Source organism: Sebastes fasciatus, chromosome 11 (genome assembly GCF_043250625.1).
Source record: "Sebastes fasciatus isolate fSebFas1 chromosome 11, fSebFas1.pri, whole genome shotgun sequence".
Classification (NCBI taxonomy): Eukaryota; Metazoa; Chordata; class Actinopteri; order Perciformes; family Sebastidae; genus Sebastes; species Sebastes fasciatus.
Window position 1 is genome coordinate 18,908,052 of NC_133805.1, and position 15,806 is coordinate 18,923,857.

At 40.8% G+C, this 15,806-nt stretch overlaps 1 protein-coding gene across 4 annotated transcripts in view; it reads right to left on the bottom strand.

Moving 5' to 3' along the window:
• LOC141777254 (A-type potassium channel modulatory protein DPP6-like) overlaps positions 1-15,806 on the bottom strand; it is a 106,027-nt gene that overhangs the window by 71,121 nt on the left and 19,100 nt on the right. The window contains exon 1 of one of the 4 annotated variants that reach the window (XM_074651339.1): positions 14,093-14,419. The exons of the other annotated variants lie outside the window; for them this stretch is intronic. Within the exon in view, the coding sequence (XP_074507440.1) occupies positions 14,093-14,290 (198 nt within the window). The 5' untranslated portion in view covers positions 14,291-14,419. Of the gene's footprint in view, positions 1-14,092; positions 14,420-15,806 lie in introns of those variants that run through there. 4 annotated transcript variants of the gene reach the window in all.

A 15,806-nucleotide genomic window follows, 5' to 3' on the forward strand; every position in this document is an offset into this window, starting at 1 on the left:
TCAAGTGCTCGACGACAGATTGATTAACAACATAATTAGAAAGAAGAAAGACCCTAAAATGATTCGCACGGCAAACGCTGAACAAATGCAAACACGACTTATGCCTGTACCTGAAAAGATTCAACATACTCACCCTCCACAGTCTCTCCAACCGGGACAACTTGCGTGATTTCATTGTGACGGAGGGGCTGCATGTGGAAAGGGCGAAGGAGGAGTGATGTGGATGCAGAGAGCGAAGTGAATAATGACCTGGTCATAAACGGGACACACCTCAGCTCTCTGTGAGAATAACCCCAGAGTCAGCAACTCAGCACTAAGTTCCACTCACATTAAGTTGAAGTGAGTGCCCACGTGGTTGTGTGTGTGTGTTTGTGTGTGTGTGGTATGCGAGTGTGCCGGCGGATGTTGGCATGGACTTTTTCTAACTGAAACACTGCCCTGCTTTCTCAAGTAAAAGACCACGTCATCAAGGAGAGACCCCAGAATGCCAACGAGAACTCGACACCGCCACTGTCACACCAGAGGAGGTCACACCAGAGGAGGTCACGTCAGAGCCCCGAGGGAGAACCAGGCAGAGCGGGGTGTCCGACGGCCCATGACGTCCGCGCTAATCCCTGAAATGCAACCCCAGAGGAAGAGGAGAGCGAGAAGGGATGCAGCCAAAGCTCTTCACAACAATCAGCACTGAACCACTTACCTGAGCCATTAGCTGCATCTTGCCATTCAGCACAGATCAGCATTACACACCACACGCAGAGCTCGACCACTTTATGGCGCTTTTTACCCAGGGTTGTTTATCCTGTCTACTCTCTGCTTTTCTCCCAGGAGCAATTTACCCACAACACCACCTTTCTGGATTGATAAAAGCGTCGGTCATACAGCTACAGGCTGATGCAGGCTAGAATCCATGAACACTTGAGAGGTCAAAGGGACGAGGACTGAAGCTAATACCTGTAAGGCGTCACTAAGTGCACATACAGTACTATCTGTGCCCTCGAGGCTTTCCAGAAATGTTAAATGTGACTGCTGCTGGATTCTCTCCCTTTTGAGCTTATTTTGCTCGTGAACGGTTAAACAACACAGATAGAAAATGCTTGTATCTGAAAACAACAAACAAACTTCTCTAAATGATACAACACCCATGGAAGTCATTCCTATAACTTAAAGCAAAGTTTAACGTGAAAGATGTCGCTTGTAGTGCCGAACCCATAGATAAATTGTCACCTGACTCTGCAGTTCCTCTTAGCTCTGCGGTGCGTTTTAGCATCTTTCAACTCACAACCTAACTGATTTGGTTCACCACTCTCTTCATAGTTGTTTCTAGCCACAGCGAAAAAGCCCTAAAACCCACTTTACTCTACTAGCCCAGCACGATGCTCAAGAACCAGATGTTTCCCTCAGGAGTTGGTACAGCAGAGACCAAAAATAGAGCTAAAAGAGTCAAAACTGGACTTTCATTAGGTGGCCAATAACACGTTGTTCCATGTCTGCTTGATGAGTAAATAGGCGAGTATTTGCGAACATGCCAGCATATCTTATTGTGCTGCCCCCAGGTGGCCAGAAAAGAAAAAACGAAATTGTGCAAATTTAAAACAACAAATAGAAGTGTAACGATCCATCGATCTGGATCGATATATTGATTTAACGATCAACGATCCAATATCATCGATGCAAAGTGAAAACATCGATACATATAGTCATCTTTAAGACACACCCTTATTATAAACTTATAAAAACATTGGCACTTAAACATGAAAGATGTGGTACTACAGTATATAGTGAACAACAGGTCTATTTTTATACTTTTTACTTAAAAATAATAGATAGTTTTTCATTTAAATGTCCAGAAGAGCCCAGTAATAAAATTGTCAAATCATATTTTAGTGTCTTTTCGCGAGTTGATATAAATGCAACTGATTGTGTTACAGAAATGGGCATATCATATGGTCTCATATCGATCGTATAGGTCTCTGGATTGAATCAAAATCGTATCATAGTCCACCTTGTGATATCAGAAAATATCGCATTGTTGTCCAAAGAATCAATAAATCATATTGTGATGAAACTTGAGATTCACACCCCGACCCTTTTCTCTATTGTAAAATATGCCCGCAGAAGCTGGAAAAAAAAGACTAAAGCTAAATTATGTCTCCTCAAAAAGTAAAAGGTAAAAAAAAGGGACTTCCAGATGTATATTATGCCAAAATTGAATCATCTGTTGTTCAGGTCGAGGTCTATCCGAGAATAAAACATCATGGGTTTTTGATATATCCAGTCGACAGTCAGACAATCAGAAGGACAGACATACAGCTTTCCCTGCGGAGCTTATGAGGTGTGTATGTTTGTCTCAACACATGAGCCATAATGTCAGCGCAGCGAGATGCCTTCCTCAACACATTCAGCAATAAAGTCTCTGTATTCCCATGATGCAACAGACAATCTGGTGAGGGGAGGGGAACATCAATCATCGCGGTTCGGCTTTCCTGTCTTTGGTCGGGTACGATTTGACAGGCTGCCAGCTCCGGAATAGCGAATCACTCAATAGCGCTCCCCGTTCTCTCTCCACCTCCGCTACACCAAACAATCATTATCTCCCCCATCTCTGTTCTGCTCCATGTGAGCTCCACACCGAACATCATCACAGAAGTCAACGCTCCACTCCCAGCTCAGGGAAAAGCAATATTTTTCCTCTCGTCCCCAGAGCTCTCGGTCTCATTCAGACTCCTGACTCCTGGCTTAGAGGAGCAGGAGAGAAATATTGACTGGAGATGATGATGTAGGAAAAGCTGCACAATACTGAATGTGTGCCCGGCAGAAAATGCTCCACAATGACAATGACCTACATGTGGCTGTACACAAGAGGTAAGTTAGCAGATATACACACTCACACAACACACAGTACCAATCCAGAGCTACAAGATGCAGCAAACTACTTCTTGCCTGACCGGCCACCTTCATGCTGAGCTTTCTCTCTCTTCTCAGAAGTAACAAGGTACAAACCCACCTTCATGGCTGGAGGGACAAAACTTTTCTCTCCTGTCGCTCCTCGCAAAGACCAGAATGCACAGAAAGGTCTGGCGAGGAGGATTCAACATGAAAACCTATCTCATGTGTTATTCATCAGAAGACTAAACCAGAGCCTGGAGGTAGGAGGAGAGGGCCCGCTTCGTCATGGCTTGAACCAGTACCAACAGGCTTTTCAAACACAGGTCAGGTGACTACATAACAATTAGTTACACCTGCGCATTTCCTGCAGTGACAAGTCACTGATGTGGAAAAACATCTACTACCAATACAATATATCACCGTACAGTATCTACTGTACAAGAGCTGTGACCAGTGCAGTTTGTGATAAATGTAACTTGGCTGCTGTAATATATACGAATAAAACAGATGAGATATAACATGTTAACTGGTGAGCTTTAGAGGACAGGTGCTGGCAGGCTGATTTTGTTACCTTTGGACAGTTTCTCCCCTTTTCCGGTCTAAGTTACGCTAACCTGTTGCTTGCTGTAGCTTCATCCTAAATGGACAGACATGAGAGTGGTATCAATCTCATCTAACGCTCTGCAAGAAAGCAAATAAGCGTATCTCTATCTGAGCGAATGGGGCAAGTGATGTTGCTAAAAAAGCAGGCTGTTCTCATACATCGTTCATAGCTATACCTATGAAAAGTAATGCTCTGTAATTTGTACATTTAAATTTATATGTAATCCACGTAATTCTGAACCAGGATGTATAAAGAGCGACAAACTGCGGATGGGTGGGTCAAAAACACCAGACTTACACCCAGGAGACCAGTGTTTGTATCCCGTGGGAAACCAGAAGTCAACGTTGATTTATTTGTCATGTTACTTCCGTACTTAAGTTAAGCCACTTCCTGTGTTATTAACCTAAGCCACAATCTTTTCCTAAACCTAACTAAGTAATTTTGTTGCCTAAACGGAAGTTTATTTTGAAAAGCCTGGAGCGGAAATTGACTCGTGTGTCACATGTTGCTGGAGATTCGTAGGAAAACGCAAGAAATATGAGGAAAAACTTTTCGTAAGATATCTGTTATTCTTGTTAACTGTTGAATGAGAATAAATTGTAAAATCAATCTCAGCCTCAAGAATGATTTGATATTTACATATCGTGAAAAACTCACTTTTTCAGTGCTTGTGCACATACATTTGGGTATCTGGAGCACCTACCAACCCACAAACTGTGAAATAAGACAACCCAGTCAGTTTCTTGTTTCAACAAGCCATTCAGATGTGGCTCCCTTTCCTATGTAACAAGCAGGCTAATTAGAATATATCACCCACGGCTTGAGAACTATACCTTTGCAAAGGTGCACCATATTTTCCTCACAAGCACAATCAGAGCAGACTGGGCTTTTTCAGGAGGGGGACTTAAAGAGACAGGTGCTAAAACAGAGCGTTTCAGACAGAGGGTGAGTACAGGTATATTCAGACAGACAGTATGAGAAAAATTGTGTTTTTTTTAACATTAAAGCATGTAAACATGTTCTAGTAGAAACCCAAAATACAAGCATGAACCTGAAAAAGAGCATGATATGTCCCCTTTAAGCACAGCTTCTGCATCAGGACAGATATCTAGACACTAACACAAGCTTATCTTTTCCCTCTGCAGTGACACGGTTGCTACAAATGTACTGAAGCTAAAGTTACTTGTTGCTTCCGTTGTTGTTCCCGTTGTTGTTCCCCTCCAGGATTTACTACGCTGTGATACGACCCTGTTGACTTTGCAGCTCAGCCTTTCGTTTGCCATTCTGTATGTGTGCATGTGTACCAGTTCAATTATGTGCTTGCGTGTGTGTCTGTGTGCGTGTCTCCCAGGGGTGTGTCGCTGCTGTATCATGGCGGGGTCGATAAGCGAATCTGCCCGTGTGACACAACGGATTACTGCTGCCTGGTCTCAGCTCGGAGAAACACTGTGAGCGGACTCAGGAGAAATGGCAGCTCCGCTCTGCTGCTCTAATTCTAGCAGACAGAAAATTTCCTTCACTTGCTTTAAAGTTCTGTTTTCATTATTAATGATCTGCTCCAGATTATTTTCTCTTTTGATTAGAAAGAGGAACATTTGTAAACATGAAGCATTCCTGCACAGTAACGGAAGATGAGTAAAAGGAGGATCCGGTGCCTTGCTCAAAGACACCTCAGTAAAACACAATCGCTGCTGCTGCTACGGGATAAATTGGCTGTTGGCAGCTGAAATGCACTCTCTGGTTTCGCTACACACCCTCTGCAACCGATATGATAATTTGATCTTTCCCCCCTCTTGAATTAAATGGAGCAATTAGGCGATGCCACTGATGATTTCTCGTCTGTTTTTGCCAAGAAAAAAAGGCGTTTGTCTGTGTCTGCAGGTCAGAAATCCCTCAATGTGGTGGATGTTGCGAAGTGACCTAATAACCTTTATAATCCTAATGAGAGGTGACATTATGCTCCTCTTCTTGGATTGGGATGAGTCACTTTTAGCTGCAGCAGCTGGCTGGTTCTAGTTACAGACGCTGTGTAGGAAACCATAGCAACTTGGGGTTTTGTTTGTTTGTTTTTTTGGTATAAGTAGGATTTTAGGCTTTATTGGTACTGGCAGCACAGCAAAGGCAAATATACTAAGCCTGAGCTCACCTACTGTACAGTATGTAGATGTGTACAGTACAGTGTAGAGTTGGTGCATTGATTGGATCACAACAGTCTCTAGTGGCAAAACAGAAACAGTGCATGTGCTTTGCATTTTATCCACTGGATAAAATCTCTTGTTATTTCAACAAATGGCAGTCAAAGGAATAAATGCCTGATCTACAATACTTGCTCTTTCCGCCCTCGAAAAGAGCTGCACTGCTGTTCATCAACCACGCAACTAATAAAGCTAATCCTCAAAAGAAAAACACTGAAAATATAGCCTCAAGTTACAAACAAAAAAACAGAGACACGAACACAGGGAGAAAAGGAAATGGTAGCGAGCTGGGTTAAAAGAGAGTTATTTTTAGCGACACAACCACATAAAAAGAAATCTTTAAGATCCACAGTGAAGATACATCTGTGGAGTTATCTCCTGTGAAAAGCAGGAAAGGGGATGTGACTCCCATCAAGAAGTAGGAGATCAAAAAGAGTGATTTTTTTTTACTGCATGAATATTTAACTGGCTAAATTTCAACCACAGAGATTACAGCTACTGTTAAAATGATTTAAAATGTGATGTGAATGAAACTTAAAACATGCATGGAGGCTTACTGACAGCTGATGATTTGTTTGTTACGTCACATGATCCTCCGAGCAGATAATCTACCTAGGGAGACTGAAGCTCAGCATCAACCATCCTGCAGGATCCTCGTCTCATCAGGGAGTAATAAGGCTCCGCTGTATTTAAACACTGACTAATATCCACTGTCAGATTGTGTAATAATGAAGTAAATCATCAAGAGGATGAGGCACAGCCTCCAAGGGGGAAAGCGGCCTGCTGACAGGTCCATGGAGGTGGTAGTGGAGGGTGGTGTGGCGGGGGATGATCGATGGCTTGTCACCAAAGCATTGAGGTGCTGGGGTGGAGGATGGATGACCTGTTGAGATGCCCTCTGGGAACAGAGGAGCAAAAAAACAAAACAGGTCGATAGCAAATAAGTCTGTCACCAGCAACCGAGCCCCCTGAAACAGGAGAGGCTGGTATTCTTTAGGAGCCAAAGGGGCAATGACTGTTTTCAGAATTTAGGAGGAAAAAGAAAACACGTCCTGCTCGTTACAGTGGACGTAGCGTGTTGCATGACACCAGCAGCACAGGACGCTCAGTGTGCAATCTGAGAGCTGCGTCATCTCCAGATGGCAGTCAGAGTCACCAGCGAGCAGCAGCGTGTGTGTTCCCAGAGCTTTATACAGCCTCACCCTCTCCACCTTTGCAACCATGGCAACGGCGAGCAAGGGGTCCTGCTGAGGAAACTGTGCTGTCCTGAGGAGAGGCGCTGCGATGGGTGACAGCACGTTTGCCTTGTGTGCCCTTTCCTACTTGCAGGTTTGAATGTTCAATCTTGTATTGAGTTTCTTTCTGAAATTTTGATTTTGTTTAACGTTATTTTATAAAACTTATTCAGTTTGTCTTTTATTTACGTGTAAATAGCTTTTAGAATTTGGGTTTTAAAGTTTTTGCCTTGTGTGAGGCACTTTGTAAAGTGGTTTTGAAAAATGTGCTCTAAAAACAAACTAGGGCTGTCCTAACACTCATACGATTTTGGCGACTAATCGATTAGTTGATTTAATTGACAGATATGTAAAACTGAGTTTCTCCACAAATAATCACACAAAAGCAGCACTTTAAATCTTGCATTTATCAGAGATGTGCTCACAAGTTTCTTAGGAAAAAAAAGCATACAAAATTACCAATCAACTAAAGACATCTTAGTCGACTAAGACCAAAACGAACACTATTCAATCTTGTATTTAAGCTCGAATATGTTATGAATAAGTGCTAAATGCGAGATTGGGAGCATTTCTATTGCCTCCGCATGGCTCTCAACATGGCGACATACTAACAGCACTAACAGTGAAAACAGAGTCAACAGTGTTAACCTGGGGGGAAACCAGTTGAGGCCATCAGAAAGCAGTCGCCACCTGAACCATATACAGCTAGGCCGGCCACAGAGATAATGAGGACAGCCTCACCACATCTCGCTGCTCTCTTTCTTTTATCTGGCTGCTCTTGTGAGCTCCGTCTGGCTGATTTATCTGAGCTCCCGGACCTCAAAAGGAAGCACAGAGCTAAACTAAGACTTGGGAATTGGGCCAAACTGTCTTACTCTGATCTGGAGTATCTGTAAGTAGAAGGCACAGTTAAGTGCGTATGAGGACAGGCAGGGTGGGTGTGGGTGTGTGTGTGTATGTGTCAGCCCTGGGCGGTGGTATCTGAATTAAATTTTACACTTAAATCACACAGTCAGGGTGATTTTTGATTCACTTCTTTTGAACTCCAATTTCCTGTGATCCTAAACAGAATAACACAATTATGCAGGCGGGGAATTTACCTTTGACAAAGTATAGTTTCACTAATGTGAAACTTAAAGCAAATTAATTTAAAGAAGACAGCCACGCAGGCGTTATGGCGCTTTACAGGATGAACTCTACAATACCCAGCTAAGAATACACCCTGAAATACAATCGGTTACACTATAAAAACACTCCAGTAATCTCTAAAGAGAAATCTCATAGCTCACATCTCTTTGTGCTCATCCCCGGAGACGTAGCCCGAGTAACCTCGATGTTTCAAAAACCACATATTTGCCACCAGCCTCCTCCGAGAGATTATCACACTGTCTCTCAGTCACACGTAAATCTCAAACAGGGGCAGCACATTAAAAGTAATATTAAAATACATTTCCAGTATACTTTTAATCAAAAATCTGTAGCCTAGGAGAAGAAAAAAATGACTAATGCATTATAGAACAGCATGCCAGTCTCAGATTAAGGCAGCCCTGTGGGAAATGAGCTTTTCACTGATGACTAGTGCTTATGGTTAAACATGAATTCACAGTCACACAATCACAATAAGCAAGCAGCAGGGTTTAGGTATTGTGAGTAAAAATGTTGTGTTTGCTTATTCAATTTACATTTCTGTGATAATTACCAGTAAAAAAAAAAAAATGTGATTAAATAAAAACTTATCAATGTAATCATGATACAAGCCATTAGCTGAAGTCGGTGATTAAAGTACAGTAAGTGTTCTGATATCTAGCTTGAGGCAGAAACCTGTGATGTGCCTCAATTATGATCAGTCAAATATTTAGGAAACTGAGAGGTAATAAATCCTAAAACTCTAAAAGCACATAGACGTTTTTTTAGATCACAATATAAAAAACAAAAGGACTCCAAAAATAGCAGCTTCGCAATGAGATGAAGGAAGCTTGACTGAAAAACAAGGAGTCAAACTATTTTTAGTGGCACTTTAACAAATATTGTCTGCTATTATGCGTGTAATGCGTGACATATCCATCTATTTGTTAATGATTACCTCTAAGGTGTCATCTTGTGTTGCATTATGGTCTTTATATGTTGGAAAAATGTATAAAAAAATTACAAAATTAAGCAAAACTATTTCAGTGAGAACTTGGCAAACCTTCTGGAGGAAGAGTTGAGCCTTCATGTATACAGAAAACCTGCATGAATTATTTCTTTTGTCACTCGATATACATTTGTATACCCGGAACCCCTGTAGAGTCACGTGTCCTCTTTCAATGTGAGACACAAGCAGAGAGAAATGTTTGCCTTTTCTCTGCTTTTGTTTGTGCATAAAGAAAAAGTCAATACAGCCCAGGTCGTAAAAGTGTCCCAGGGCTCCAGTGTGAAGGTGAAATGTCAGCGTATTTCACCTTTACATACAACAACAACTAATTAAGGACACTAGTGGGTTTCTATTTGCAGTAAAAGGTACTGATGAGGAGAAAGAACTACTGCTGATGTCTCCCAGGGTGACTTAGACTATCACAAAATGCTGATGCTTACACACAGAGCACAGCAACAATGAATCAATCCCACAACACACACAATAAACACTGTAGTACACAAATTAAACAGTTTTTACAAAAAAAAAAAATCAAATCATTTCACTTATTTACCAGCTTTGGTATTAAAAAAAAGCAGTTAAAACCTGCATCTGGAACTGAAGGATTTTAAAACAGGCTGGACCACCGTGCAGGGAAATATTTGGCTAGATTAAATTAAATTCATGACATTTCCAAATCAATTTGTGCCCTCTCCCTCGGCAAAATAAATGGAAACAACAATAGTGTGTGTTAAAACTTTTACTGAGGGGGTCATGAGGGTTTGAAATAGCATTCCTTGAAATGGTCCCCTCATCTCCTGAGGCTAAAGGCAATTTCATGCTCCAGCACGACTCAGGGGGACATTGGGACTAAAGGTGACCTCAAGGTTAACGGTGCAAACCTAATAAATACGTTGGAAATGCAGCGGCACAATAACAGCTCCTGGTCACACTCCTGAAATCCAATCCCAAGGTTTAATTGCTAGAGAAAATCACGATTTTGAATTTTACAGCAGCATAAAATGAACATAGAGGCTCTTAAAGAAGGAAATATGGCGAGCACTGTGTCCAGCCTGGGTGCTGTTGACAGCCCAAGCAGTGTCAGGGTTCAGCCAGTTGCCGCCAACCTTATCTCTTGATGTGACGGACATCAATAATTCAGAGGAACATCACTGTGTTGGCAGCTATTTAAAGATAAAAGGCCACTTGTGTTTACTGTAGGTTTGAACTGGTGTCATCTGCAAAACAAGCAACACTCATATTACGTAACAAGTCACTTCATCAGACCTTAAAGTCGACATGAAATGAAAAATGCCTTTTTTAACCCTTTAAGATCACCTCCCCGGTTATATTGTGCACCTGTTTAACAATATATGCCAAAAAATTACAAAAAATCTATTTATCCTATTTTTCTATCGAAATCAAATCATCTTTTCTAACTGTAAAACAAAATATGACGTATGCTTATAAAAGCTAGTACCAAACAACTTCAACCAATAATATCATGGCATCTATCCATCAATCAATCCGTAACTTTTAGCGACAACATGCTAGGCCTGCCCACTTTTTAGCGGTCCAATTAAATGTGAAGGCTTTGATTGAAATCCCTCTTTTAACTATACACCGCTCAAATATTCCATTTCACTGGGGAATACTCATAGTACAGAAGCTAAAGACGCCCTAACTTCCATTTCACTGGAACTTTAAAAGGGGAACTACACCCATTTTCTTGGTCTAAGACAGTCCAAAAAAATATTAGTTAGCATGACCAACTCTCTCCCAAATCCAAAAACTAGAGTGCTAAAACTAAAACTTGTTCACTAATATTTTTTGGACTTTCTTAGACAATAGGAAGCAAGATGTAGGAATTTTGAAAATGGGCATAGTTCCCCTTTAAAGGAGGCAGAGAGTATAAACGTTTTCAGGCAAACCAAAGACTGAAGCAGCTGTGTTCTCTTGTTGGTTTCTCCTCTTTGGTTCAAGGAGGGCCAATCAGTGAATATCTGCCTCTGAGCTCTTTGGTTGGAAAAAAAAGACTATTTAAAGAAAACAGGAACAACCAACATGATGAATGCAAGAGAGCCACAAAACATTTGGAGAATAAAGCATTTTCTGTTGGAGAAGAGTTGTGCAATGTGTTTCATTTTGATGAACTTGTAACTATTTGTGTTTGCTGTTCTGCATTTCGCTGTGTGTGCATTCTCAGAGAAAGAAACTGTTGGAAAGACAACCTGGACAACTCCAAGCGGTACAAAGTTCTACAAATACTGCATGTACTGTAGTATCTGCTCGTCTAGTGAACAAAAGCAAAGCCTTACTTTCGTTACACACACCTGAGGCTAAATTTGTAAATTATAGGCCACATACTGTCTCATATGAAGGATCTTCATACATTAATTTTTTTAGTCACTTGAAGACAAATGTTTGAACAATTATAATGGCAATGATGTACAACAACAACAACAACAACAACAACATGACCCAACGTCATGGACCAAACCAAGCAAAAGCCACCATTCTCTGAGAGGTGAAGCAAAGGATTAGAGTCACGATACAGATCTTCTCATTGTTGCTTGATAGATCTATAGGTCCAAACTGGATATCTATCCAAAAAGTGCAACTTATCTCTCAAAATACAAACTGAACAACTAGCAATAGCAGGTCAAAGTCTACTGGAGATAGCGTTTGGTCTCGAAGACAACTTTGCAACTCAACCAATAGGCACAACGTTCCTGTAGACGTTTAGTTCAGTTTATTTGGATCCTCATTAGCTACTGTATTGCAACAGTAGCCACTCTTCCTGTGGTCCTCATTCATATTTTTAACAATACTTCAATAAGAAAATACATCAATACACATCTGTAACATTAATATTCACAATATGACTCAATACATAACACAACCACTGAGACACACAACAACCAAAACCAACGCAAAGCCTATTTAATACATACAGTAGCTCCAAATTTCATCTCTATACATAATTGAGAAAAGAAATCACTCAACTGATCCACTGAATCACAAACAAAGTGGGGTGAATAGCTCTCTATATCCATAATCACATCACAAAAGTCATAATATTCTACATTATTCCTTGTATAAACAAGTATAATCTTAACTTGTTGTTAAAACATGTATTACTTTCTGCAAATCCAAAAGCTCGATGATAAATTCCTTTGGTAATAAACGTCTTCCCCTTTGGCTAAATTTAGATTTTCTGGCTCCATTGCATTAACTTCCAAGATGGAAACCAGCATATAAAACAAAATCAAAGCTTTAAATGCATCAATATGACGGTACATCACAGACTACATCCATGTTTTGCCACACAGTCTAGGACCAAATGATGCTCTTTGCAGTTTTCAGCACCACGGACAGCGCCAGAGGAAAGCACATCAGGCTCTCCCTACAGACACGAAAACTACAGAGAACCACATCATCCTCATCTGTTAGATACATCTCAATGATGTGGATGCTCTAAAAAAAATCCATTTATCACCTTTGTTTTCATATTTGACAAAACACACAGTCAGTGCCAGCTTTCACAGGCCCTCTTAGATGTTTATCCAACAGAATCTGAAGACAGCTTGAATAAAAAAACACATTAAACACAACACAAGCAAGACTTAAGCTGCCATATAGAATAAAAGAACAACCTTTTTAAAACTTTCTTGACCAGCCTGTAAAAGTGAAACCAATAGGAGAGTTTATATCTCAAGAGATATACTCTCAGCCTATAGTGTGTATAGTATATATCCTCCTGGGAACCGAGTTAAAAAAGTGTCTTCAAATTACTTTTTTTTGTGATTTCCTTCCTATTTAGGGTTAAAAGAAAATCTTAACAATTTAGGCTTGTTAAACTTTATTTGTATTATCCACTGTAGTGAACTACAGGACTATTTCAGTGTGAAAAGACTGAAAAAATGAACAGATTATGGCTGTAGAGCGATATTAAACCAAGAATACATTCAAATTGATTAAAAAAACAAAAAACACATGCCATATCACTGGAAAGCCTAGGATGTTCTCTTTACAACACACCAGGGGTTGATAGAGTAGGTCAAAAGCGTAAGAGGATATGCATGTGGACAAAATGTCCACTACAGAGGACACATGTCAATGGGCTGGGTCTCAGGAGGATATGTATATGCATGTTTGTCTGAGTGTGTTGTCTTATCTACACTGTTAAGAATTTCCCAGTAAAATAACAGTAAAGAAGTGGCAGCAGGGTTGCCTTTATGTTACTTTAAAATTAACATTATTATACTGTCGCTGAAATTTACAGCTTTGTACTGTTAATGAAAAATACAGTTTGAACTGGTTTGTTTTTTTATTAATTTCACAGTTAATTTACTGTTTAAAGATACATTATATAGCTGTTTTTCACCTTTCTTTTACATTATCTTACTGATTTGTTTTAATCCACTATTTAGGTTGTATTTTTTTACATACATTTTAATAAACATTATTTTTTTCCTAGATGAATAGACTTAGCAGGTTACAGACATAGGAATAGTCACACTAAATACAATTAAAGGCACTTTGTTAGGAAAAAGGCTATAATAGACTTTGCTGACACTTTTCCCAAAAATGTCTGTCTATAGCTGGCTATAAGCACAGGATGCAAACCATAACAACATGTGAGTGAAGAACAATAAAGCTAATTCACTGATTTTACAATCATGTACAATGTACAAGCCTCACATGTGCAGATCAGGTCCCAGAATTAAAAAAATACTGCATGAAACTGTTACTGATGATACTTTAGACAGTTGATCAGCAGTAAAGTGCTGTTTTTTAAGAATGCATTATAGTTCAGTTAAAAAACAGCCTATGAGCGCAATTTAACAGGTTTTCTTTTGTATTAACAGTAAAGCACTGTTTTTTTTTAGCAATAACAGGTTAATACTGTTGAAATCCTGCTGTAAATTAACAACAATTGTTTACAGTGTATGCATGTTTGTCTGAGTGTGTTGTTTTATATCTAAACTAAACATCTGGAGGTTTTTTCATAGGGAGGGTTTTCATGCTGGCTAATAAAGTAGAAGAAGCTTCTTACATCCTCATCCTCCCTGGAGCATTTCTTGTGGTATGGGATGTGAGGTCTGCCGTCGACGAGCTGCTGAGGAGTCTTGGCTGCGTTTTCCTCGTCTGCGACCTTTTCCTGTCCACCCAGAAGGTGACTGGCTTCAGGTGGGTGTGGGAAGGAATTGGCTGTATTAATCTTCCCGGTGAATCTCTGATACAGCGAAGCCATATTATAAGGTCCAGTCCAGATAATAAAAAAAAAAAAAAAAAAAAAAACTTACAGCATGTCAGAGTCTATTGGTTTTTCTGTGTGAGCTTCCGAGGAGAACCGATGGCCAGTTTTCACCTCCTGGATGGAGCAAAAAGAAGATATCGAGCTAGTAAATAAACATCTGGATGACTCACAAGCTGGAGTGATAGACCGATATATAAAAAGCTGGATCCTTTTGCAGTGATGTCCTTTTAAGCTTTTAGTCCAGACTGGAGAGCTGAAGGTGTCAATAGTTGCTCTCATCTGTATTCACAACACGTTGTCTCCTCCTCTTCAGTTTCCTGATGGCTCCTTTACAGCACACAGATAGCAGAGGAGGATGCGCTGAGTTTCCGATCAGATACTCGATCTCTCCGCAAGACTCCGGGTGATTTTTGTGCGTAAATAAAAAGCGTAAAAAAGGATAATCTTTGGACACTTTGTGGCGGATCGTCTTTACGCATGAGGAGTGTGTGAAGGACGCAGAGAGAGAGAGAGAGAGAGAGAGAGAGAGAGAGAGAGAAGCGGCGGTACTCTCCAGCAGACGCGCTCTGCATGAGAAGTGACCAGCAGCACTGACTGACTGAGAGAAAGAGAGAAAGCAGCTTTACTGTATGTAGCGATGCTGTCACCGCTCCTCTGGGTGCCGTTTTACGCACAGACATGCACAAGCACTGTCACCTGAATTCCCCTTCATTTACAACCTCGGATTGACAAATCTTTTATGATTTCATGAATGGGGGTCATAAAATTGTCTCCCAAATGACTGTATAGGCCTGTTTTGGTCCCAGGACGGAGCTCGAGTGCCTCTCTGTGGCGCGCTGGATTAGGGCAGGCTGACCACACACACACACACCTCTACTTAAAGGTGTAAAGGTGATAAATATTCTTGTTTTTGCACGTTTCTGCTCTCAGCTCTTACAGATTGATCTGGTAAGTCGAGATCAATAAACCTACTTTTTTTTTTTTCCATTTTCCTAAAAATAACCAGGACACAGTCACATGCAGCAAATATTGCAAAAAAAAGAGAATTAGGGCTGTCAAATTTAACGCAAATTTGTTATAACACCACTTATTTCTTTAATGCATTAACGCAACTTTGGATTTTTATGTTGTAGCAGGCTCAGTTTTTAAAGGGACTGTTTGTAACTTCTTACAAGTATAAATCAATGCGGGTCGGTGTCACATGTGCGCTCGCGTGTGGCTACGCTGTTCAGGCAAGACTCCACCACAAACTACACAGAAGCACCAAAACCGCAAAGTTATATCTAGTGAAGTCCGTCTTGCAAAACAGTGTTGGCCGTAGTCGGAGGACGCGGGGGAGACCGTAGCTTTGGTCTCCAGGGCCGAAGTCTCTGCGGTACTCTGCTCTTCTGCTCCGCTGCCTGCTTGCCTTCACTCACACACCGCTCTCCTTCTCGCTATTTCGCTCCACTCTCACATGCATGCGCGCACACTACACACTGCAGGAGAGTTAGTAGCTCTGAGAATATCT